Source organism: Myotis lucifugus, unplaced genomic scaffold (assembly GCF_000147115.1).
Source record: "Myotis lucifugus unplaced genomic scaffold, Myoluc2.0 scaffold_87, whole genome shotgun sequence".
Taxonomy (NCBI): Eukaryota; Metazoa; Chordata; class Mammalia; order Chiroptera; family Vespertilionidae; genus Myotis; species Myotis lucifugus.
In genome coordinates, this window is record NW_005871135.1 from 19,596 (window position 1) to 43,754 (window position 24,159).

The following is a 24,159-nucleotide window of genomic DNA, read 5'->3' on the forward strand; positions in this document are numbered from 1 at the left end:
GTTGATGATTACGGTGGTGGTAGTGAGGGTGGAGGTGATGATGATAGGGTTGGTGGTGATGGTAGTGGTGGTGAGGGTGGAGGTGATGATGTTGGGGTTGGTGTTGTTAATGGTGGGGGTGGTAGTGAGGGTGGAGGTGAGGGTAGAGGTGATGATAGTGGAGTTGGTGGTGATGGTGGTGGTGGTGATGAGGGTAGAGATGATGATGGTAGGGTTGGTGGTGGTGATGGTGGTGGTGGAGGTGATGATAATGCTGGTGTTGTTGACAGTGATGATGGTGGTGGTGGCATTGATGCTGGTGGTCATTGCAGCTAGGAAGACAGTATATTCTTCCTATGCACCAAGGCAGGAAATGAAAGCTGCCTTACAAAACCTGGTCTGAAAGGACTCTGATGGGACTAGCGGTCTCACTGGCATCAAGGGGAGCAAAGCTGACATTTGAGGGGCCCCACTGGGATCTCACAACTTGTGATGTAAACAGCCCAGCCTTTCCTTCATCTCCTGCTGCTTGTCCCCTTTCCCAGCTCTCCTCGCATACAGAGGGGCCCTGTAGTGAGACAGGTGGGGCATGCAGCTCTGAGGAATAGTGGAAACTCCGAACACCTTGGAAAGATAAATAGGCTCATGCAGATGGTATAAAAGTCCTTTTTCTGAACTCACGTCAGGTAAACCTCAACTGACAGAAACATGTACAACCACACCAAGACACTCCTACGGACGGATTAAATTAGCTCCCAAATAAGCAAGGGAAGGGATGGGCATCAAATCCCTAGTGGATCCTAACCCCGCTGTTTCTACTACTTCAACCATTACCGAGTGCCCCTCGAACATCCTGTATTTTGGCTGGGAACAGACTCTCCAGCCCAGAAATGAAAGTCTGGTTAAAGTTTCTCAGAGAATGAAAGCAGGTGATTCTCTCTACTTCTAGCCCCATGGCTGGGAATCGGGGCACGAAAGTAGCTGAGCTGGAAGGAGGAACATGGGGGGCACTCACATTCCTTCACTTGGTCAACACGTGTTTGCTGTGCTCCATGCCTTGTCCTGGGGAGAGACAGAGAGGTCTCAAACCCAGGCTCTGCCCTTAAGAACCTTAAGTAATCAATCCTAGGTTAACCATTTCCATATTATTTATCTCAGTGTGTCATCAAGCCTCTGACACTTTCAGTGCCCATTTAACAGATGGGAGAACCAAGTCTCCAAGAGGAAATTTACAGAGCAATTTTAAGTCAGAATTGCAACCACGCCTATCATACCTCAGCACCCAAGGTCCTTCCCATATATTGCTTTGTGTATATCTATTGGGAGAAGGCAGACTTGTCAGTAGAGGCAGTAGGGAGCCAGATAGATTTCACATTTCAAGTCTGCTGGCAGATTTTCAAAGTAGGCTGTTTGTCCAAGATCTTTAATTCATTCTACACTAAACTGGTTCTCTAAACTAGACACTGTGGTAGGCATAGAAAATGTCCTGATGCTCTAGGTCAGTGGTCGGCAAACTCATTAGTCAGCAGAGCCAAATATCAACAGTACAACGATTGAAATTTCTTTTGAGAGCCAAATTTTTTAAACTTAAACTAGATAGGTAGGTACATTGTTATTAACTTAATGAGGGTACTCCTAAGGCTTAGGAAGAGCCATACTCAAGGGGCCAAAGAGCCACATGTGGCTCGCGAGCCGCAGTTTGCCTACCACGGCTCTAGGAGAAGGGGGAAGATGAGAAAATACAGTCCATCCACAAAATCATCTCTATCCTGAGATGGATCTGTTCATTCATTTATAACATAAATACTTCCTAGGCTTCCTCCATGTGCCAGGCACCATCCTAGGCCTGGGAGATCCAAGGTGAACCAGGGATGCAGTGTGTGGTAGAGGAGAAAGGCGCCCATCCCAGTCTCAGCCAGATCTTGGAGTCATGTGACCTCAGTTCCAAGCTCACCAAGAAACCTAACTACTATTTGGGTTCCAGATAGGTCTGCCCTCAGGGAGAGAATGAGCCAGTCACATGGCTTTTCCACATTCTGACCATGTGACTGTTTCTTTTTTAAAATATATTTTTATTGATTTCAGAGGGAGAGGGAGAGAGAAATATCAATAAGAATCATTGATCAGTTGCCTGCTGCACACCCCCTACTGGGGATTAAGTCCACAACCTCAGCATGTGCCCTGACCTGGAATTCAACCATGAATAGGTCAACCCTCAACCACTGATCCCCACTGACTGGGCTATTTCTTAATTAAAATTTATCAACTGGCTCTCAGCCAGGAGAGCAAGCCCCAATCATATAGACTTCCGTGGCTGGCTCCTGAAACAGTTACTTCTCACTACAAATCTAAGCATTTGCCTCCAGGTCATTTTTATCTCATTTTTTACTTTTTAAAAGAAATCATTGTTAATCTGAAATGGAAAACAGTCATTTATTGTAGACTAGAGAAGGGAGCTTCTAGGATGGTTACATTAGCCCCATTCCTGATGCTATTTTATTTCCCTAGTTTTATCTTTCTTTTTTCACCTACTTTAAAAATTATCCTCATGCTGGATGTTATGCTATGAGCTGCCTTAAATTATTTCCAAAGCGACTGCTAGGTTTCAAATCCTGGTTTCTCCACGTCACCACTATGGAGCCTAGGGGAATTATTGTCCTTATGACCTGAGAGTAATGCCCACCTCACTGCCTGCAAGAAAGAAATAAGATCATACATAAAGCAGTTAGTACCGTGCATGCACTCCATGCATTTTAGTTGTCATTATCATAACAGCAATTGTTATTAAAGGAGGCTATAAATAAATACACATATGCATACCTGTCAGCTCTGCCTGAGGGTGGGGGAGGGGAGAGCAGCACAGAGGCAGGGAGTCTGTAGCAGAAAGTTCAGAGATAACGAAAGATTCTCCAGGTGAAAAGATGAGGACAAGCTGTTTGGGGAAGGAGAGCAGCAGGAACAAAGTCGCAGGGATAGGGAAGGGAAGTGTGGGCCACCTCAGGGAAGTGTGAGCAGGCCCATATGGCAGGGCAGCCGATGGAAGCCCGAAGGGTTCTCTGTCTCCACGGGTTCCGAATCCAAGGTTAGTTCGTTCATCCTCCGGCTCTCACACAGCATTGTGGACCAGAATCACCGGGAGGCTGGTTTTTAAAATGGACAGTCCCAAGCCCTGAACCTCAGAGGTTTGGATTTATTAGATGCAAGGTGGCCCCAAAGTATGTGCCTTTTTAAAGAGTTCCCACAGTGGCCCTGGGCAGTGGTCCTCAGTGTCCGCATTCTCCCTGTTCCACACCATTCCCCACATGCCCACATATAGTTACATGCACGCACTTGTACACACACACCACTCTCTTTCTCTCTCTCCCTCCCTCCCTCTTCTTTCTCTACTCTTCCTCCTTCCTCCCACCTTACCCCCAACTCTGTCCATGGGTCAAAGATGAGCCACAAATTTTCTGAAAGGCCTTTCCGATCTTGTCTCCATCCCTCAGTTCTGCTTCTTGTCAGCCCTAATCCTGCCAGGGAAATACAGGCTCAGGAAACCTACAGCGAACACAAGAGTTACTTTAATCTTATGGCTCCTGCTATTGCGAGTACCTGGGCAGTTTCTCCATGTAATTCCTAAGGGGAGGTCAGAACTTGGAAGATCCAGAAAGAGGTGGGGTGGTGGAATGTGGTGCCAGCAAAGACATGCTCCCTCCCGGAACCAAACCCATCTGACCCGTCTCTGTCTCTACAGAGAGTCGTCTGCACGGCTGGCCTCAAGTGGTACCCTCACCCTGCTGTGATCCACTGTGTCAAAGGCTGTGAGGTGAGTCCCCGGAAATGACTCTACTGTTACTAATGTTATCATTGTGTTAATCATGGCTACCATTTACTGTACCTGCTAAACGTTGTAAATATCCCTTTAACTGGCCTCCTGGCCAGAAATCAGCAATCCTATTCTACAGCTGCTGGAATTGAGGCACAGAGATACCAACAAACATACTCAAAAATATGTTCACTGGGTAACAGAACAAGGATTCTGAGCCAGGTTGTTCTGCCTCCTAACCCTGCATTCAGCATAATAGTGCGTTTCTGAGTGAGGGTGGCAGGGAGGCCGTATTGATTTGGCATCTGTAATATGACGGGGTTTTACCAGCATATTCACATTTAACCTTCACAGAACCATGTGAGGCCAGTGTTTTCCATTCCTACTTTATGGTGAGCATCTTACAGGTCACGTCCTTCTGCCATATGCGTGTCACTCACTTGCTCTTCAACCCCTTAGACCCAGCCACTGAGCTGAAATATGGTTAATGGATAACAGAACCAGGATGCTCTCTGGCCCTTCAATTCGGAGTCACAGCCATGCCCTGGGACGTGGCACCACGGAGCTCTGTCTCTGTGTTTCAGGGACAAGCTTGGGGAGGGCAGAGTACTGGGGGTGTCACCTGTGTTCTCAAGAGGGGCTTTTCGTAAAACTAGAAGACGCGTCTGTGTGCCCCATGCCCTGTGGTTCTGCTCAGCTGGTGGTGAAGAGACCCCGAATCCCATCCAGGTGGATGTCCAAATCTCCGTGGTCCCCCAGAGCCCACTCAGGAAAAGGCAGCTGGAAAGGATTGGACTGTGCTCTAGAAAACGTTGTATTCGATGAAATTCTTAGAATGTCAGAACCAGAAATGCTCTTCTAGGTGACCTAAACCTGACCTTTTAATCTAAAGATGGGGAACGGAGACCTAGACGGTGGGTGGTTGGGCTAAATTGTGATAGAATGCCCCAACTGGAAGGGTGCTTAGTGTGTCTCATCCTGTTCTTTTGTTGTATAAATTGGACATTGTGGCCGGAGAGGGGATGGACTGGCCCAAGGTGGTGCAGCATAACAGACACAGAGCCAGACATGAGCCCAGGGCTCCTGGCTTCCATTCGGGTGCTCTTTCTTTCCCAGTAGGTCACCTCCTACTCTTGAACCATCCCCTGCCCTGTGTCACAAGACAGTCCCTGAGTCACACATTTTTGTCTATGTATTGGCTAGAGACCTCCTGTGGCATCTTCTCCTGTGGCACTGGAGCCTTTAAGAACCCCATTCTCCCAAGAGTCAGCACGAGACAGCAACACCAAGGCCACGGCCACGTGGTTGTTGCTTCTTCCCATCTCCCTGGATCAGTCCAGCATTTCGGGCAAAGGGAGCTTGGGTTACCTGGGCACGCGTCCTGCTGAGTCGGCGGTCTGGGCCACCAGTGTGACAGCAGAATTCGATCCCTCCTTTGACTCAGCACTGGGACCTGCGAGACCCTCACCTGTCAGGCTCTGAGCCCTGCCAGTGATGCTTATCGCCTTTGCCCTAGCAGGTGCCCCTCGTCTCCTTTCTTCCTGAGCTTAGTGCCAATAGTTGGCCTCTTGTCTGGGGCAGAAAAGGATGCTTAGAAGAGATACAAAGGCTTGGTCTAGGGAGGGGGCATCCACCTGGAGGGTGTAGAGGTAGCCAAGATCCAGAAAGGGTTTGAGACACTGTGCCCCCAGCCCTCTACCCGAAGCTGTGTCCAAAGTGGTCATTCGCTCGCTCAGTCATCACAGCCTCACTGAGTGCCTATTATGTGCCCGATAGGACTCTTGGTTCTGAGAATAAAATGATCTCAGCCAAGTGAGAACAGTCACTGTGCTCCCTGGTTCACCTGTGGAGTCTTTTTGCCCTCCATCTATCCATGCATCCATTCAGCCATGTGTGTGCCTCCATCGTCCATCATTTTACTAAATGAACACTCAAGGAACACATACAAAGTTTTGCTCAAATTTCCAGGCATTTTTCTGGGAAATAGGGGCAATACCAATGGATGACACACACTCCTGTCCATAAGGAACTCACAGAACAGTAAAGGAAGCAGACAGGAAACCGCAGGAGGGCAGAACGTCTTGGGGGGGGGGGGTCAGGGAAGGCATTTTAGAGGGATCATGTTGGACCTGGATCTTGAATAATGAATTGCTTCCATTGTTGGAAGTAGCAGCATGAGAAATACTAGACAGGAGAAAGCTCTAAGTAGCAGATCTTTGCACATGCCCCTTTATCTGGAAATTCTCCCTTCTCCATCCCTATCTGATTAACTCCCACTCATCTCCCAATCTCAGCCAAAACGTCCTTTCCTCAGGGACACCTTCACGAAGCTCTCTGATTAGGCCAACTCCTTCGACTCTCCTCAAAAGGTCTCATGGACCTTTCTCCCATAGCCCCTCTCCGTGTTGAGATTGGCCAGTTAGAGAGTGGTTCTTTGGGCAGTTCACACTCAGTTTCCTAATATATTTGCATATATTTTATTATAAATTGTTTTTAAATTACCTCCTACCAGTAAAAGTGGGGCAAGGGGACTTAACTTGGCTTATCATTTCTTCAAGTAAAATGAGCCCCCTTCTTTAGGAAGATGTAAGACACACAGGAGTGTGTCTCCCAGGGCAACTATACTTTAATTGGGAAAAACTTGGCTACATAAGACTCTTTATACATGTAGAAGTGTTGGCTTGTCCAAGGGGGTGTTGGGATCTGAAGCCAGGAAGCAGTTTGGGAGAAGATGAGAGACGGCTAAATGATTGCCACCCCCACCCTTGCTTTAGGATGCTAACAAGGCACCTTTCCTTCCTGCCTCTCTCCTCCTATAGCCCTTCATGGGAGACAATTACTGTGATGCCATCAACAACAGAGCCTTCTGCAACTACGATGGTGGGGACTGCTGCACGTCCACGGTGAAGACCAAAAAGGTAGGCAGTACTCTCCTCCCCAGCAGCCCAGCTTACTGGGCCAGGATGACCCCTACCTGTTGGACAACCCATTGTTCTGGTTGTGCCAGCGCTTGCCTACAAGCTGTATTGTATTGTATCATATCGTCTTGTGCTTTTTATCCTTTTAGCCAGTAGTGGACCTAATGTCATGTGCTTGGACCCTGAGCGAGGTTTGGAGGCTCATGGATGATTTTTGCAGATGTGGTCCCTTACCCTGAAAGCTTTGACAAGTGAAAGTGTAATACATACTTTTAAAGGGAAGGACAGGGTGCTGTGAAGGCTCAGGCTAGAGGTGGAGAAGGCTCTACAGGAGGCTCACATTCGATGCTGCATTTTGAGGGTCGAGGGGAAGGAGTGGGGGTGGTGACCAGGGAAATGGCATCAGAGACAGAGACTGCCATGAGAAGTCCTGCAGAGAACATGCCCTTCTGGGGTGATGGCTGAGGTCGAGGGGAAGAGAGAAGACGGGACATTCCCAACAAGGTCCGTCATGGCCGTCGAGCATCATAACCCCTCTTGCTGTTCACACCTGTACAATGAGTCTTGGTTGTGATTCTCTTCCTTTGTGCAGCAGGAGTGATTCAAGTGTTTATAGTAAAACTGAAACATTGGGCTGAAGTGCGTATCAATCACTCACAGAGGGTGGCCATGCCCACCTTCCTCCTGGCCAGAGCTGGGACCAGAGTTTGGGCCCAGCCAAGAGCTGGGAGAACGGTGGTCCACCTGGGCCACTGAGTTGAGAATTATTCTTGTGATCATTGAGACAATAGGAAACGATCTCTATTTTATACTCATCTGCAATCTGAGCTGAAAAATCACCTGATCTCAGATGTCATTTGATCTACTCGTTCTTTCTTCCTTTCCCACCCATGTTATACATTAATTGTGGCTTTTGGTGTGTTAAAAAGGCTCCCTTCTCCCACTTTAAACTGTCCTTCCTGTTAGCCAAGGCTTCAGAATGCAGGTGGCCAGGCTTCCTTCCTGCAGGGAGATGCAATTTCATTGTGCACCTGGGAACCAGCATGGCCCGCGCCCTGTGCACGCCTCCCTTGCGAAGCTCACGGCCTGTGAAGGCCAGGAGACATGAGGCAGTGAGGAACACGACAGGCATTTAATCACCTGGTGGGAGAGGCAGTGAAGGAGAGGTATGGGATCTCACGGAGAACAGTGTACCTGTCAGCATCTCCCTGAGCAGGTGATGTTTGTGTTGAGACCTGGACTGGGAGGGTCCGGGTGAGGGTGCACAGGTTGGGGCAGGCTGTGAGAACTGTGTGTGGCGTGTGGATTGGAGCCTGGAGGCCTCTCTTACTGTGCACACGGCTCAAACTTAGTGATCAGCTGTTAGGAAGAGATTGGGCCTTTCTTCAGATGCGAGATTCCTGGAGGTGTTTCTTCTGGAGAAGAAAGGGGTCCCGAATTAAAGTCATTCTTCCTCTCTCAGTTTGACTTCTACATAAACTCCAACTTCTTGAAGACTTTCTACTTTCTCTTGTAAACACCCATCTACTCCCTGCAATAAACTGGCTTCTAGAAATGAGAGGTGGAGAAAATATATAAGAAGATAAAATACCCCTAAGTGAGCTGCCGAATATGCCAGACACGGTCAGAAACTTGTCCTCCGTCACCTGCTTTAACCCTCATTTCAGCCCGGCAGGGTGCTATTCGCCCCGTCGCACAGGTGAGCCAGTTTTGGCTCCGAGTACCTGCGGGACTCGCTTGAGTTCACTTGGCCATGAGCGCCGAGGCTCCCATTCCAACCCAGTGCTGTCTGACTCACAAGCCCAGCTTTCTCCCGCATGGGCTGAGTCTCCAAAGAGGAAAGCAGGTGGGGATAGGGCCGTGTCCTCAGAGCACCCGGGCATGACCTTCTCCGTTCCAGTTGCAGACAGTTCACTGTCAACCCAGACTGCCAAGGAACCTTGGGTGTGGGACCCCTCCCCTTGGCAAGGTGGAAGCCGCTTTTCCCAGCAGCAAAGACCGGGTGGGGAGTAGCGGAGGCTCCCAGCCTTGCCAATCATCCCTGACGCCCCAGACAGGAGTTTCCCCGAGTGGAAAAACTTCCTGCTTTCTGTCTCCAGTTTCCACAGCAGGAAGCTTCCGAGAGCAGGAGAGGGGCCAGATTCCTTCCTCTCCTCCCCTCCCTACCCTTACCTGGTGGTCCCACCTGAACTCTTGGCCCCGGACACATATCAGGGGACATTCCCTGACTAAGAGCACCCAGACTGGCACTCAGAAACTCGTGGAGTGGGCAGACTTGCTTCCTGCACCTTTCCAAGTGCAGCAATGCCATTAATTGAGTACACGTATGTCTTGGCTATGGGTTGGAATCTCTGTGCATAATACCATCCTTAGACCCCAGGACCACTCAACCACGTAGACAGCTGAGGCTCAGAGAGGCGGGATCATCTGTACGAGGTGACAGAACTTATTAGGATTTCGCCTTTCCTGACTACAAACAAATAATGTAGCTGCTATTTGTCGAAAGCTTGCTATTTGCCAAGCATGGCGCTAACTGCTTTCACATGTGTCAGTTCATTTCGTCGGCACAGTAGCCCGTTGTAGGTGTTGCCTTTGTGTCCTCGTTTCACAGATAATGCAGCTCAGGCTTAGGAGGTTAGGCCATGCAGCCAGGAAGTGGTACAGCTGAGATGCGACCCCAGTGACTCCTCACCACACAGCCCTCTCGCTGCTCTGGGCTTGCACTTGCCCTTCCCTGGTGGGTGGGCTTCTCGCTTCTCAGTCCTCCTGGACTGAGTCCAGGGTATGAACTTCGGGCTTAGGGTTCAGCGCTCAGCACCTTCTCCCAGACTTCCTTCTCGCCAACTCTCCACCTAACCCTCTCCCCGGTCCCCAGGGCTGGGGCCTCCCAGTCACTTGGCCCAGAAGGATGTCTGTCTGCTCCCTCCATCCTTCCTCCCTTGTTTGTCTGTGCAGACACCAGCTGTTTCCCACATCTGCCTTGTGTGACCTGGGCCCGGCTGACAGACAAGAGCAAGACAGTGCAGGAAACTCGGTCTGACAGGGGTGACCAGTTTCTCACCCAGACACCTGTCTGCAGCGCGAGGCAGACAGGAAGGGGCGTGACTCAGCTTCCCAGCGTGTCAGTGTATTATTTTCCTGGTGGAGCCTAAAGTCTCCAATACAGAGCAGATTTCCAGAGCGGTTGCTTCAGCAGTTTCCCCTCATAACAACAGCAACAAGTATTCCTTCATAATTGCAGTCATTCTAAGTAAGCACACGTGGAGCCGTAACAGAGGGGGAATCACCTTAATGCATCGGCACACCCAGGCTGCCTAAGGTGTGGTGGCCTGGGACCACCATCCTGGTCATGTTTCAGGCAACTGCGAGACTGACTCTAGAAGATGCCTGGGAAGGGGGGTGCAGTCCCAGGCTGCACTTAGCTCTGTGCCCTTGGGCAGGCTGGTTCACCCCAGCTTTTTATTTCTTGATATTTGGATTAGATTCATGTCTCAGTATATTCTACATGGCCTCCTGCATGGTTGTTCCTTTGGCTGAGAACCTTCTTCTCCATTCCTCCTCATGACTGCCCCACACCTCCTGCAGGTCTTTTTGCCTGAGTTCTCAAGGAGCCCCGCCCTGGCCACCCACCTTTTATCACCCCTGGCACTCCCACACCCAATTGCCTTGGCTTCCACTCCTTTTTCCTTCCGTGACACTTAGCACGTTGGCACGTACTATAAAACGTATGCATTATTGATTATCTGGTAACCACTGCCCTTCTTGCTGCTAGAATGAAAACTCCAGGAGGGCAAGAGCATGCATTTGATTTGATTCCTGATGAACCCCAGGTTCTGATGCTGTGTGATAACAGTGGGCTAGGCCATGAGCAAGACGGACTGGGGCTCAGCCATGCTGAGCTCGCGTCTTGTGGACTTGTGGTGGGCACTGAGAGTATCGTCCCTGCTCATGGAGACACCGCAGGTGAGGGGAATCAGTAAGCTTCCAGAGAGGGCAACACCAGAGCAGACAGGAAAGGTGCAGGAGGTCTTCCCCAGTTCAGAAAAGTAGGGGGATGACCAGACACAAGGATGAGAGAGAAGGGGGCTTCTGGCCAAGGGCATGGTCTGTGCAAAAACCCAGACGTAGGAGAGAGCACGAAGGGAAGTATGGTTCCTTGCATGTGGTGGGAGCACAGGGCAAGCAGGGAATGGGCAAGACATGAGCCTAGAGGGATGGGCAAGACTGATATAGGCCAAGCAGGGAATTTGAGTTTTATCCAGAGAGCCATGGGGGTAGTCAATGATTTTAAACACTGAACCAGCCTAGAAGGTTCTAGAAGGCTTCCTGGAAGAGGTGACAGATGTGCCTAGCTTGGAAGGTTTGTAAGGATAACAGGCATATGGCTAAACAGATTAGACTAATCCCCCCTGTCCAAAAATCACTAGCTTCTGGAACGCTATGATTTCTTCATCTGGGGTGTAGGTCTTTTTCATGTGGATGAATTAGACACTCACTTTAGCTTTTCCATCCTGAAAAGTTAGTATCATCATAACCATTGTCAATACTATCATCACTACCATTATCACCACATCATCAACACTACCACCAATACCAAGATCACCATCGCCATCATCATCGAGCACATAGTACATGCCCTGCACTATGCTAAGTGCTTTACCTGAATTTTATACTTTATCCAAAATCCTGTGTGGCAGGACTGCTGTGACCTCTGAACGCCCCCAGAGGGGAAGTCGCTTGTTTGATGACATACACTTAGTAAGAGGGTGAGAAATCAAACCCATGTCTCCTTTGGGTCTAGGCTGGTGCTTTTCTCTGCTTTACCACACTTTTCCTCCATTTTATCCTCCACTTATTCACATTGAAACCACCCTCTGTATTCACGGACTGTTCCATGCCCTCCACCAGGCACGAATCATGCTACTACCCCCAAGGAGCTTGCAGGGGAGTCTTCAGACTCAACATCCCCCCATAGTCTCCTTGGTCTCCTTAAATCTTTCCATCAACATTATGAATGCCCTGACACCCAGAGTGGCCACGTGACCTGCCCAAGTCCCACAGTGGGCGGTGGACAGACAGGGCTATCTGACCTTCAGTCCCGGGTGCCTCTCCTCTGACTGCACACTTGCCGCTGGGGACCTCCCTGCGGAGTCTGCGTCCAAATCCAGCCCCTGCCTGTCTCCCAGCCTCAGAGGAGACCTGCGGCCAGGGCCTTGTGGTACATTTTCTCAGCCTGCATCCCTGAGCCGCTCACACACGTGGGTGGAGGTGTCGGCCCAGGCAGCTCACCCAGAGGAAGAAACCCCTGTGCCTGAGCGACATCCTCAGCCCAGAGGGAAAAAGGAGAGAATCCTGGCCTTTAGTCATTGACCTGGCTTGTTGACAGAACGCCAGAGTGAGCGGCCCAGCATTTATGGGGCGGCCTATCCACACGGCACTAGGTGTCCCAGATGTAAACTGGCCACTGCAGGGCTTGTGCCTTGCGTGGTAGGCTTTCTTGGGAGGCCATGTGGGGGAGAAGGCGGGCAGCTACTGGGGGAGGCAGGGGCCTGGGATTTCTGCTGAGCACTGACTTTATCAGGATGAGACTCGGGATGCCCCAGTTTCTTTCTCTGTGAAAAGGGGACCCTGACTCCCACTCTGCCTGCCATTTGGGGGACAGGAGGGAGGAATGGTTACAAACAGGGATGCAGAACCCAGGCTACCTGCCAGCCAGTGACTCACCTCTTGGCATCTGAGTTTCCTCCGAGCTGTAGGACAGGGATGGTCAGAATAGCTGCCTTAGTAGGGCTGTTGGGAAGGGTGAGTGCAGTAGTGCACATTGTGTTGACTAAGGGCCAGACATGTAAGGGAGAAGGGGCTATTGTCTATCTGGCAAAGCAGTAGTCGATGGCCACGTGGTGAGGCAGGCACCTCGCCCTGACTCACTCGCTGAAAACTCAGTGTTTGAGTGGGTTTGGAATCCTGCATCATCTGCTAATCGATGGGCTGTGAAGCCCAGGGCGGCTGTGTTTTGTTGTAAACATTCTGAGGCTTCTATTTTCTCATCTGTAAGATGGGCAGCTAATAATGACAGCCTCGTGAGGTGGTGTGGGGTCCGCATGCTAGCATGTGGCAATCATCTGCAAGTGGAAGGCCCTCAGGAAATGCTAACGTGCATGTGTGTGTGCACCCACGTGTGTGTGTGTGTGTGTGTGTGTGTGTAAAGTGGTGTTCACTGCTATGAACCTGTACGAATGTGTGTGCATGTGTGTATGTGCATGTGCTTGCATGCATGTGTGCGTGTGCATGTGTGTAAAGTGTTCACTGCTGTGGACCTGCACACATGGGCTTCCCCAGTCTCATCCAGGTCAGGCTCAGGAGCACCTGGAAGGGTGGGGGACTAGCCACCGCCTCCCTTCTCTTCCCAGGTGTAGGCTCTTGATCAGGAGGGCACTTGTGCAGAGAGAGCTCAGGACAGGCAGTTCTCACAGAGGAGTGCAAAGTGCAGGAAGAGGGGACAAGGCACTGGGCGTCTGCACTAGGCACCTGCAAGCTAGTTTGGAGGCAACATTATTTCATTACTCCTTCCCAGAATCTTGCGAGGTGTTTATGAAGACCCTCATCTTACAGATGGGGGGGAGGGGGGGAGTCCACAGGGTGCCAAGGACTCTCCAAAGCCATGCAGTGCCCACCCCAAGCTGGACTTGTCTTCTCACAAACTCCTTGGAGGGTTCAGTAAACGCAGCCGCACTTCAGCATGTGGTGGAGACGAGGAGCTGCCTGTCTGCAGACCTGCCCCTGAGAGCAGACCTTCTAGACTCGGCTGTGTTCTGTGTGGGGTTCCTTCCTTAGGTGCCAGACACATTTCTTTGGGAAAATGCTGAAATGGCCTGGGCTGACCCGGGAGGAGAGAGAACGGTCACTCACACCCACAGAGCCAGGGTGACCAGACCGGCCTGAGAAACCAGCTGGAGGCAGGGTCCTGGAACCCGATGGCCGAGGAGAAGCTGGTGGAACTGGGGGTGGCAGGACGGGGAGCACGCAAGGAGCGTGTGCAGAATGTGCATCCCTAGGTACTTTCTGCCCAGGAGTTGCCTTCTGTCTTTCTCAGACTGAGGACTTTCAGAGAGACAGAAAGGTCCAGACCATTAACATCCAATCTTAACGTAAGATAGGGAAACCGAAGCTCAGGGAAGGGCAGGGGCTTGTGCCAAGTCACCCAGACAGCGAGGGCAAGAGCAGAGGCTGCCTGGCCCGTGTGCTGCCTAGATATTTATCCGTGCATCCCTCTGTCCCTCCATCCCTGGGTTCACAGAACACCTGATCTCTCTATATAAAGACTCAGTTCAAAGCAGACATGATCCCTGCCTCGACTGAGCTGGCGTACAAGTGAGAAGTGCTTCAGTACAAGGAGCATAGAGACAGGGTGCTGGGAGATGGGATGGAGGTCAGGGTGCCATTGGTCAGGGTAGTGAGGGGGGAGATGACACCTGCAGAGTGAATGAGCTGCCAGGGGAGAGAGCAGGGTGGAGGGCCATTAATGGCTAAAGACTTAGAAGTGGGAAAGCACTCGGAGTATTTGAGGAACCAGTCCATAAATAAACAAGCCGCAAGGAGTGTGGGGAAGAAGGGGGCCAGGTGAGGTCTAAGAAGCGTTGGAGAGCAGGTCCTGCAAGGCCTTGACCTCGTGGTAAGGACTTTGAGTCTTAGTTGAAGAGATAGTACCTGTTGAGTTTTTGCTTGTGTGAGGTGAGGCAGGATGCATGAGAGAGAAACCAGACTGAAACGGTCCCTCGTGGGTCGTAGTGCCTGATGGGAAAGAGTTATGGAGAGAATTGTGCAGGAGACATTAGAGGTAACTGGATCATTGTAACGTTAGGATGTGGGCAAGGGCAGCAGAAGGGGACAGATAAAGGGATGGGTGAGTTGAGGACAAAGAGGCTGCCCAAGTCTGGGAGGCGGGAGGGAGGGGGGGCAATAGGCAGGAAAGGTGTCACAGACGGTGAAATTGGAGCTGGTGGGAAATCTGAGTCAGCACACGTGTATTTAGCATTAAGCATCTCCTGAGTGTTAGGCCATGTGCTGGGGCTTTGCATATTTCTTCTTGTTTGATCCTCACAACCATGTGAAATATGGTGCTTTTTTAATCGCACTCTTACAGATGTAGAAACTCAGGGTTACAGCAGTGAAGGGCTTTTCAAATGGCTCAGCAAGAATGGGGCCTGAGGGTGCCCACCCAGGCCTCTGAGCTCCCACGATGGAACTCTCCCCACTCACCGTCAGTTAGACTTGGTCTTGGCTCTGCCTCAGTTTCCTCACTTGGACTAGAGGGTTTTTCTTTGTCTTTTCCCATTCTAACACTCTTGCTTCTCCTGGAGGCGAAGCGGTTGTGGGAGGATATTCTAGATTGGATGGCACAGCCTGCATGAGAGCATGGAGGTTGGGAGAAAAGGTGCTAAGCAGGGAACAGCAGGGAGTTGTGAGCAGAAAGACACTGCATGGAGAGGCAGCTGTGAGAAGGCCCCCCCAGCACCAAGCACCTGCGGGTGTCAGTTGACTAGGGAAACAGGTACGCTGGCTGTGGGTGCAGAGGAGGAGTCAGGGAGAAGGAGAAGTGAACATACACTCCCTCGTTCTATGGATTAGGCCTTGGAAAACAAGAATGAACAGGACGGACACGGCTCCTGACTCACCAAGTGAGAGGGAGGAGGAAAGCTATATATGTGCATAAATAGGTATATGGTTGAACTCTGAGCATATGTCAAGCACTGTGTGGTAGGTGGTTTTTGTCACTTACTTCACTCATCCCTCACCACAGCCTCAGGGACACGTATGCTTTCACTGTTTCCATTTAATGAATGAGTTACCTAAGATGCAGAGAAACTGTCACATGCCCCAGGTCACACTGTTAGATGACAGGGCTGCTGGGGCTGACACCTCAATCTTCCTGCAGAGAGATTTGGAGAAAGGGAGGGAGGATGGGCCAAGAGGCAGAGAGAAAAGAGTTAGCTACACAGAATGAGTCCACAAGCTAGAGAGTCACAGCTCTCTGAGGCTCCGTGAGCACTTGGAGACCCTGCCCAGGCAGGAGGCGAATGAGGTCACTAAATCCATCTGCGCAGATGGGGGACCCTCTGGGGAAAGTGCGATGTGAATGTCATGATGCAATGAGGTGAAATCCACTTGGCTCGTGCTAGCCCAGCTTGGGCTCAGGCAGGGGCTGCACGGTGCTCTTAGGAAAGACAGATCGCTGGCTGCATGGGGAAGACGTTCGCTCGGCTGGGCTCTGTCTCTGTTTCTAGAAAGGAAGGCGGCCCAAGGTCACAGAGCACGTGAGGGGATGGCGCGGGAACTGACACTAGGGCCTCTCACTGTTTCTTTTTAAATTTTTTTTCAAATCATTATTTCTTCTTTTCCCAGGTTCTGTAATATCTACATATAGCAAATCATTGTATGCCTCTCACTTTTCTTTTGCTAAAATCTGTTCCCTAGGCCCTTCAACCAAATGTTATGCAAAATCTCTATGTGAAATGTCCCCAACAGGATCTCAGGTGCCCTGGCTCTGAGCTGGCTGAGAGGAGCTTTTGTGGCTTGCATCCTTGCCTCCCAAAATGGAAATGCCCAATCCGTGCAGAGAGCTGTGTTTTCTTAAAAGACACTCTCACATCCTTCATCTCACCAATCACCTCAACAGTCCTACCAGATATTCCATTTCACAATTCTCTGAACAGCTCTGGGACAGTGCATTACAATTCTTCACCCACGGTTTCATTCAGCCCAAAAGGTCATAGTGCAAGTCAGTCTCATCATATCACTTCTACAGCTGCGCACCTGAGGGTGAAGGAGAGGTGGCTCGTCCTACTGGAAATGCAAGATTTGCCATTTATTACTTTGGGGAAATGCCTGCCCATTTCTGAGCCTTCGTTTCTCCACCTGTGAAATGGTGACTGTTTTTGTATCTGTCTTACAGAGTTGTCGAAGGGTTTGATGTTTCCGTATTTGCAAAGTATTTTGCACGTTGCCTGACCCATGGTAAATGCCACCGGAAAGGAAAGCTGCTAGGATAACAACGCTGGTGATCTTGATACAAGCTATCATAGGGCTAGAAGGAAGCAAAGTCAGGACTCAAACTTGAATCTGCTGTCCCCCCAATCCAGCGATTGTCCCCTGAGCTGCCTCTCTGAAAAGTATTCCTTGAGACCCAAACACCTGGTTCACCTCCCCTCTCTTTCTCTCCGCAGGTCACTCCCTTCCCTATGTCCTGTGACCTACAAGGTGACTGTGCTTGTCGGGACCCCCAGGCCCGAGAACACAGCCAGAAAGACCTCCGGGGATACAGCCACGGCTAAGGAAGGACAAGGAGTTAAGAATTCCCAGCGCCAGGACCCGCATCCCTTTGGTATTGATTTCACAATGAGCTGCTCCACGGAATGGCCTCTCCACACCAGGGATCCTTAGCATCCAACCGGTCTGCCTTTAATTTCACCCAGGAAGGACTCATAGTGGGGGCGCACGAAGCAAGTCTCGCCATGTTAAGTAATGGCATGGAATCCCACCCCACAGTCTTAGATGGATCACATGCACAGCATGCAGTCCCAGAGCCTCCTAAAACTCTAACCATTTGTCACATGACCGCAGCGAGAAACATGCTCTGTGCCCAGGAATGTGCACATCTGTGGTTAGTACACATGCATGCATACACACCCATACAAACATCTGTGTGAGGGCAGTTTTGGAGACTGAGCAGAGAGAGACTGGAACAAAGTCAATCTTTCCTTTCCCAAGCTCCCAGCCAACACTGTCCTTGGGAGAAAGAGTTGCAGAAACTGCTAAGGCCGAGTATTGAGATGCCAAGATAGTTCACACCCTGAGGCCTGGAATATGTAGGACGTGCGCAGTGGTACAGTCCTTTGGGATCGAAAGTGAAATGGTCTCTGATCACCTACCTTCTAGGAAAGTAGGGCCCAGGGAGAAAGAATCCAAAGTGTACGAAGCCCCCCGATTTTTCCCGCTGCCATGGGGGTTTACCCCAACTCCAGGGTTTAAGGCCAAGCTGGAAATGGCTTAAGATTGCAATGTCAAGGTATTATAAGAGCCCGCTGCTTGAGGCATGAGGCCATAATATCCCTCCGGAACCCATCCATTCCCCAAATCTTGCCTTGGGACCACATTTGCTGCTACTTTTCCTGCTGCTCTATCCTATACATTGAGTAACCCAAGATGATAGGACTAGGTTAGGAAAAACCCCACACAACCAAACAGTCTGCCTTAAACGTGACCCACATTTCCCCATAGCTCCTCACTCCCTAGTCCTCCTGCAAGAGAAACCCCTCCTTGGCCCCCCATGGAGAGAAGCGTGGTCCTCTGTGGGTGGGTTTCTTACCCTGGAAGGGAGTGGGAACCCTCAGCGAGAGTGCAGAATGTCTAAGCCAGTGTTAGATTTTATAATCAAGTGGAACAGTGTTATGTTTCTGTGATGCTAGAGTCATCCGGGGACTGTTAGAGTTGTAAGGACTCTTGAGTTATGCTCCTTCACCGAGCCTTCCTGCCCGTCCAGGCTACAGCGGGCTTTGGTCCTGAGGACCTCGAGGTGGCCCTGAGCAGCTAGCCTCCTGTAATAGAGAATCATCTTGGATGTGATCAGTCTCGACTGTGTTCCAGGGGCCATCAGAGGGAAGTCCAAGAGTGCCAACCTCGGTCCCCAGCAACCCAGAATGGTCATGATGTTTCCCATAGTCTTTCATCTGCCAGTGCTCCCGTCCACACCTGGGGGTGGGCAACCCTTCCGTCTCTCCCACATTCCACCTCCAAAAGTGCAGAGTAAGTCAGTCAGACCCCCGTAGGAGCCCCCCCTCTTTGGGGCCCTCTTTGCCTCTTTTCAGCCAGTTTCCATCCACTCCTTTTGAGGAATATGAGGAGAGATGAGTACAGAAAAAGGTGGAGAGAATGGTTAAGTTTGACATAATTTCTGACACCTGGAACTGAGAAAGTGAGGCGATGGGAAGGTCTAAATTAGACATATCCCATAAAGATTGCTATGAATCAAGTCCTCTCAAGTTTAGAGAAGACAACCAACAAAAACACAGTCTAGCATGGGAGTGGAACATGCCAGGCATGCGCGCTGATCCACACATTCCTGCTTCTGAGGCAGGCATTGTTAGTTACAGCGCTTTCTCCCATGAGGACCAAGAGCTTCAGAAAGCTCCTTTATCACTCCCGACAGCAATTGCCTGCTGATCAAGGATGCTTGAAAAGACATTTATTGGCCATCATCTGTGGTCTGTGATATTAAAAATCTATCAAGGTGCTTTTTGCACAGGTGCCCACAAATAAGGATACAGTGCTTAGAATTTTGTGTGGTTCGCACTACATTACCAACTCTGAGACGGAGTTCCAGAGTGAAGAGGCTGCCACCATTGTTAAGGCCAGGCTCAAATCCTTTCTGTTTCTTCCTTACAAACTCCTACTTTCATTCAGGACATTTTTTTCTATAATTACCAGGGCCAATTATTAGCAAAATAATAATTATAATAGAAGACTTCATCCCGTTCTGTACCCCTCTCCAGTGTCTAAGAGCTCTTCCCAACTCTCGAGGCCCCTCTCTTGCTCTGAGTTATCACCCCGTGTGGTATTAGGTTGAAGATATGAACTAAGAAAAATAACTTTGTTAGCCCTCCCCGATGCTTTATGACACCAGTAAGTAATGCAAAAAGCCTTGGAGACCCCAAGACAACATGACTAATGGACCTTACCAGCTTCCCTTAAATGGACCCCCGTCCTCTTTCTTCCTTTCCCTCTCCCCCTTGTCTGTCCCCACCTTCTCCAGCTGAGTAGAGTTTCCTGAAGGCTGCCTTCTATCTCCAGATGGAGTTGAGCCCTCTGAGCAAACTTCCACCCGGTCTCCTTACCATCATTCAAACCTGTCACTCGCAAATTCCCTTTTGCCAAGGCCATTGGGCAAGAGAGGCTACTGGATTGGTGGCCGGCCTCGTGCCCACATGGGAGGTGTAACCAATAGGCCCTCCTCCCACCTTGGTGGAGTTGGGTCTGCTCTATTCATGCAGTGCACTGACACCCAGTTTCATTTTCTTTCTGGGAATAAACTCATCGTCTCATCTTCCCATCATCTCCTGTTTAGGAAAAGGGAGCACCCAGGAGGAAGCCCTGTTGTTTGTCAGCACTTGGGGGTCCTGTGTCTACAGAAGGATTAGCCTTTTAGCAGCAAGGAAGGAGATGAGGTAGACAGCTCTCCAAGCCCTCTCTTGGGAAGCCTTATTAAGCCACAACCCTGCCTGCCTGCCCAGAGGACTTGCATTACCCCACCCCCACTGCCACCCCCACCCCAGATTCGGTGCCAACCACCTCTTAGGGGAAGACCGTCCTTGAGAAGCCTGTTTCGGTGGCTGATGGGTGTGATGGACGGGAGAGACCAGTGTTCATGCAGAGCAGGGCTTTGAGGATGGAGGGTGTCAGCTGCTGCTCCTGGCTGCAGCGGGTTGCGTCGCTGCCTAGACAGTGCTCTTGGTCTCAGTCCCACCTGGCCAACGCGTAAATGCTGTTTGTGGAAAATGATTCTTTGAGACAGATTTCAGCTACCTCCCTTCCAGGTATGAGTTAACTTGGTTGCAACTGTCCATTTGTTATAGGTCTTACCTGTGTTAGAGAGAAGGAAGGAAAGGAAGGAGGGAAGAAAGAAAGGAAACCATATTTTCAAGTGATCAGTTTTGAGGTTTTGGGTGGTGTGATTTTTTTCTGGAACTACTTCAAGTGCAGAATAGAAATTGATGGTGACAAAACTGTACAGATAGAAATTAATAGAAGACAAGGAGATTAAAAGGAAATACATATGCATGATTAAAAATAAGATTTTTTTTAAAAAAACACACAACTATTTTTGTGCTTCCTAAAGAAATTTGTTTTTTTTTCTACAGACTGAGTAGGTAGACAAAAGCATAAAGATTTCCCTACAGGAGGCATAGAGTGGGATGTATAATCCTGCTATTTTCTGTATGTTGTGCTAGATCCAGGAAATCAGGCAACTTCCCCCTTGATGTGGAGTTGTTGTTTGGGAGGCGATTGGTCTCTTTGGTGGCAATGTGTGTTCATAGGGAGTGAGAGGGCTGGCAATTGGTTTTACCAGATATTAAGGGGACATACTGTGTTGTGCTTCTCACACTATAAAACGTGTGTCCTGACCAGTAGCATTGGGCTTTCTGCACTTAGAACTACACTGCACAGTCCACCGGGCTACACTCTGCTACCTAACCCAACAGGTAATCCCCACGGTTTCTGAGAAACAAAACAAAATAAACCCAGCAAACAACACACATAAAAGCTCAATGAAATGAGAGCCTGTTCTTTTTAAACCCATTCACATTTTGCCAAATTCCTACCCACTGTTGGATCCATAAAGGAAATGTTGAATAGCCACACAGGAATTATGTCCCTAGAATAAGAACCTAGACATCTTGACTCCAGGCAGCAAGCAGTTTGCTTAGTGATCTTGAACAAGTCATCAATTCGCCTCTCCATTTGCCTCAGTTTCTCCAGCTGCAAAATGGGGATAATACTACTTAACCTACCTCACCATGAGAGGCCGGGGGATTGGGAGGCCCTGAGGTTCTACTCGGGCCATAGCGATCTGAGAGCCAAGGCTACACACACAATCCATGGGCTCCCTCAAGAGAGGTGGGGGCCCACAGGCCTTTCAGGGACGACAGTGAGTGGGCGTTTGATACTCCAGGGGATAAAGCCGGAGTTTGTGTTAAGAGGGAGGCTTGTGTTAGGGAATATTTCATCCTTAGGTAAATTGGACTTTCCCCCCTTATCCTGGCCTTGACAAGTTCTATCATTTGATTCAAAGCCAATTACTTCCTGCAAAGTAAAAGCCAGTGTACTGCTTCCTCTCCGATACTCCCAGGCCATTTCCTACTCTATAGAGGAAGGGAGGCCCTCAAGGCTCTTCTTCCCCAGCGTTTGGTTAGAAGATCTGGCTTTCTGAGTGCAAACCCCTCGGGGCTTCTCAAACTAGACACCAGCAGTCAGCGAGGAGGACTTGGAACAATTACTGAGTTGCTTTTTGGGGTCTCTATAATCAATAACCTGTCCACAGATACCTATCTATATAAAGATATTATATATAAATATAAATTTACATATATATGCACATGTATATATAGTTGTACATATATGTGTGTATATATATACTTAAATGTAATATTTACAAAATAAAACTGTGATCTCGTCTAGAGAAAATGTATTCATATTACAAACTGCTCTTCCATATTTATGTACCATATTATATCTTTTTATTATTGTTATAATTATTATGGGTATTTCTAATCATGATGATGTTGAAAATCTGTTTGGCACCTTCTGGAAACTACCAAAAAAATAATTCTCCATCGAAGTGCTTAAAAATCTATTCTCATGAGAATTCTACTGGCCTACTATGAAAAAGGAAAAAAAAAAATCTAAACACCGGAACCAAAACACGATTCCAATCCTTTTTCTGTACCTCACGCGCATAAATTTGCTGCTCCTATTTTGGGTTTTATTTTTTTTTCCTGTTCATGTGTTTTTATGGATCTAAGTTAAGTCTTTTAGCAATATATAAAAAATGTAAATAGTAAACTTTATTTATTAAGAATGTCATCTTTTTTAATTTATATTTACACAATTGTTCATCTAATTTATTTTTTTCTATACGGTTTTAAATACTCAGACATATTTTGCTGTTCATGGTATTTTTATCCTGTTCTCGTGGATTCGTTTTTCCATACTGTTTTCTCTGGTCTCAATTACAGGTTGGATCTCACAAAAAAAACTAATGTCAAAGACAGAAATATTTTGCCACTGTTGATTACTATACTTTAAAGTTCTATATTATGAAAATATATAATAGCTTGTATGCTTCAGTTTGGAGTGGTGTGTTTTTTGTCTGCTGCGGGCAGCATGAATCTAGGACACACCCCATCTTCTGCAGGAACAGTTCCAGGAGAGCATCTCCATTTTGCATATGCAAACATGAAAACCATTCTCACGTCTTATAGGAAAGTTCAGTTTTCAGGGACTAAACTAATGTCACCTCCAGCCATGCCTGCCCTGGGAATGCCCTCTTCAACAATATATGCCAGCACGTTCAGGCTTCTCATTTTTTCCCTTCGTCATGAAACACACAGTCATCCCGTTCATACCACAGACCTGCAGCCGACACTGATGTTTTGCTGTTTCCGAGCTGCCTATGGGATTTCTCTCTTTTTTAAATCTTGTCACTACTTTAGTAGCTGTGTGATCTTTGGAAAGTTACTTAGGTGCTTTAAGAATTAGTTTCCTCGCCTGTAAAATGGTAATAATAAAAGTCCCCACTTAAGGAGGTTGTTGCTAGAATAAGATAAATATACGAGGTGACTAAAATGCGGCAGACGCTACATTAACTCTTGGCTATGATTATTATGAGACAAGGGCTGCTTATGACACGTATTAACAATACACTCATTTTCTTCCGAGAGCGGCTTGTTTTTTATAAGAATGAAAACAAGATGCACTAAAGCACTCATTCGCACAGGCATTGCCATGCAGTGGGGTTCCTGGCACTGCATTCTGAGCTGGTGGTCGGCAGCACAACCAGAGGACGGGTCAAACGTGATACCTGAAATGCTGAACTCTGCACAAAAGGGCAGTTTGGGAATATCAGTGCGAATGACAAAAGGCACGGGTAGGGGAGCCATCACAGGTGTTTTGGCCTCTGCAAACACAACCCACCTAGAGACACGAGGGAGGGCACCAAATAAAATGAAGGTCATTGGGAGAATCTGCCAGATCACTGGTTATTTCCCAAATAAGATAAATGATTAAAGTTCCATTCACTTCTCTTGAATTCACTGTGAAGACTGACACTAAATTGAAAGAATAGCTTCATGAAGAGAGGCACATCTTTCCCGAACAGAAAGAGTAAGTGACCAAGTCTTAATGTGATTTTGTGTGCACCCTGGTTTTATCTGCAGAGACCAGAAGTCACGGGGCAAAGAGATTTCTCTCGGAGGATATGAGACATTCCTTCCGGTGTCTTTTCCACGCGCACACACACCAACACATACTCCGTGATGGAGAAGTTCACTGGGCTTTAGTGGCTTTGACTTCTCACTATCAAACAGGCAGAAACAGTCAGCATATAGATCTATATGTCACCCAAGGTTTTAGAATTTGTCTAACCATAGTATTTTAAAGTCTTTTTACAAAAATAAATAAGTAAAAGGGTAGAGGCAGCTTTCTATCATGCGATCTGGCACTGGTAAACCCAATTCTCAGATGCCAAGAATAAGAACCTAGGACAAAAGCGTGGCCCTCGAACCAGCAGCCCCGGAGACACTTTGCTTCCTCAGATGACTGTTTTAAACCCTCTAAAGCAGCGGTTTCTCAACCCGTGGGTCGCGACCCCTTTGGGGGGTGAACGACCCTTTCACAGGGGTC

At 48.8% G+C, this 24,159-nt stretch overlaps 1 protein-coding gene across 1 annotated transcript in view; it reads left to right on the plus strand.

The window, feature by feature from the left end:
- The window catches only part of LOC102435951 (pappalysin-1-like), a gene marked incomplete at its 5' end in the record, with an annotated part of 34,237 nt that extends 11,633 nt beyond the window's left edge, over positions 1–22,604 (plus strand). Inside the window, 3 exons of the mRNA XM_006091081.3 lie at positions 3,716–3,787; positions 6,607–6,705; positions 16,929–22,604. Coding sequence (XP_006091143.2) covers positions 3,716–3,787; positions 6,607–6,705; positions 16,929–17,036 — 279 coding nt within the window. The remainder of the gene's footprint in view (positions 1–3,715; positions 3,788–6,606; positions 6,706–16,928) is intronic.
- Between the last annotated feature and the right edge of the window lie 1,555 nt (positions 22,605–24,159).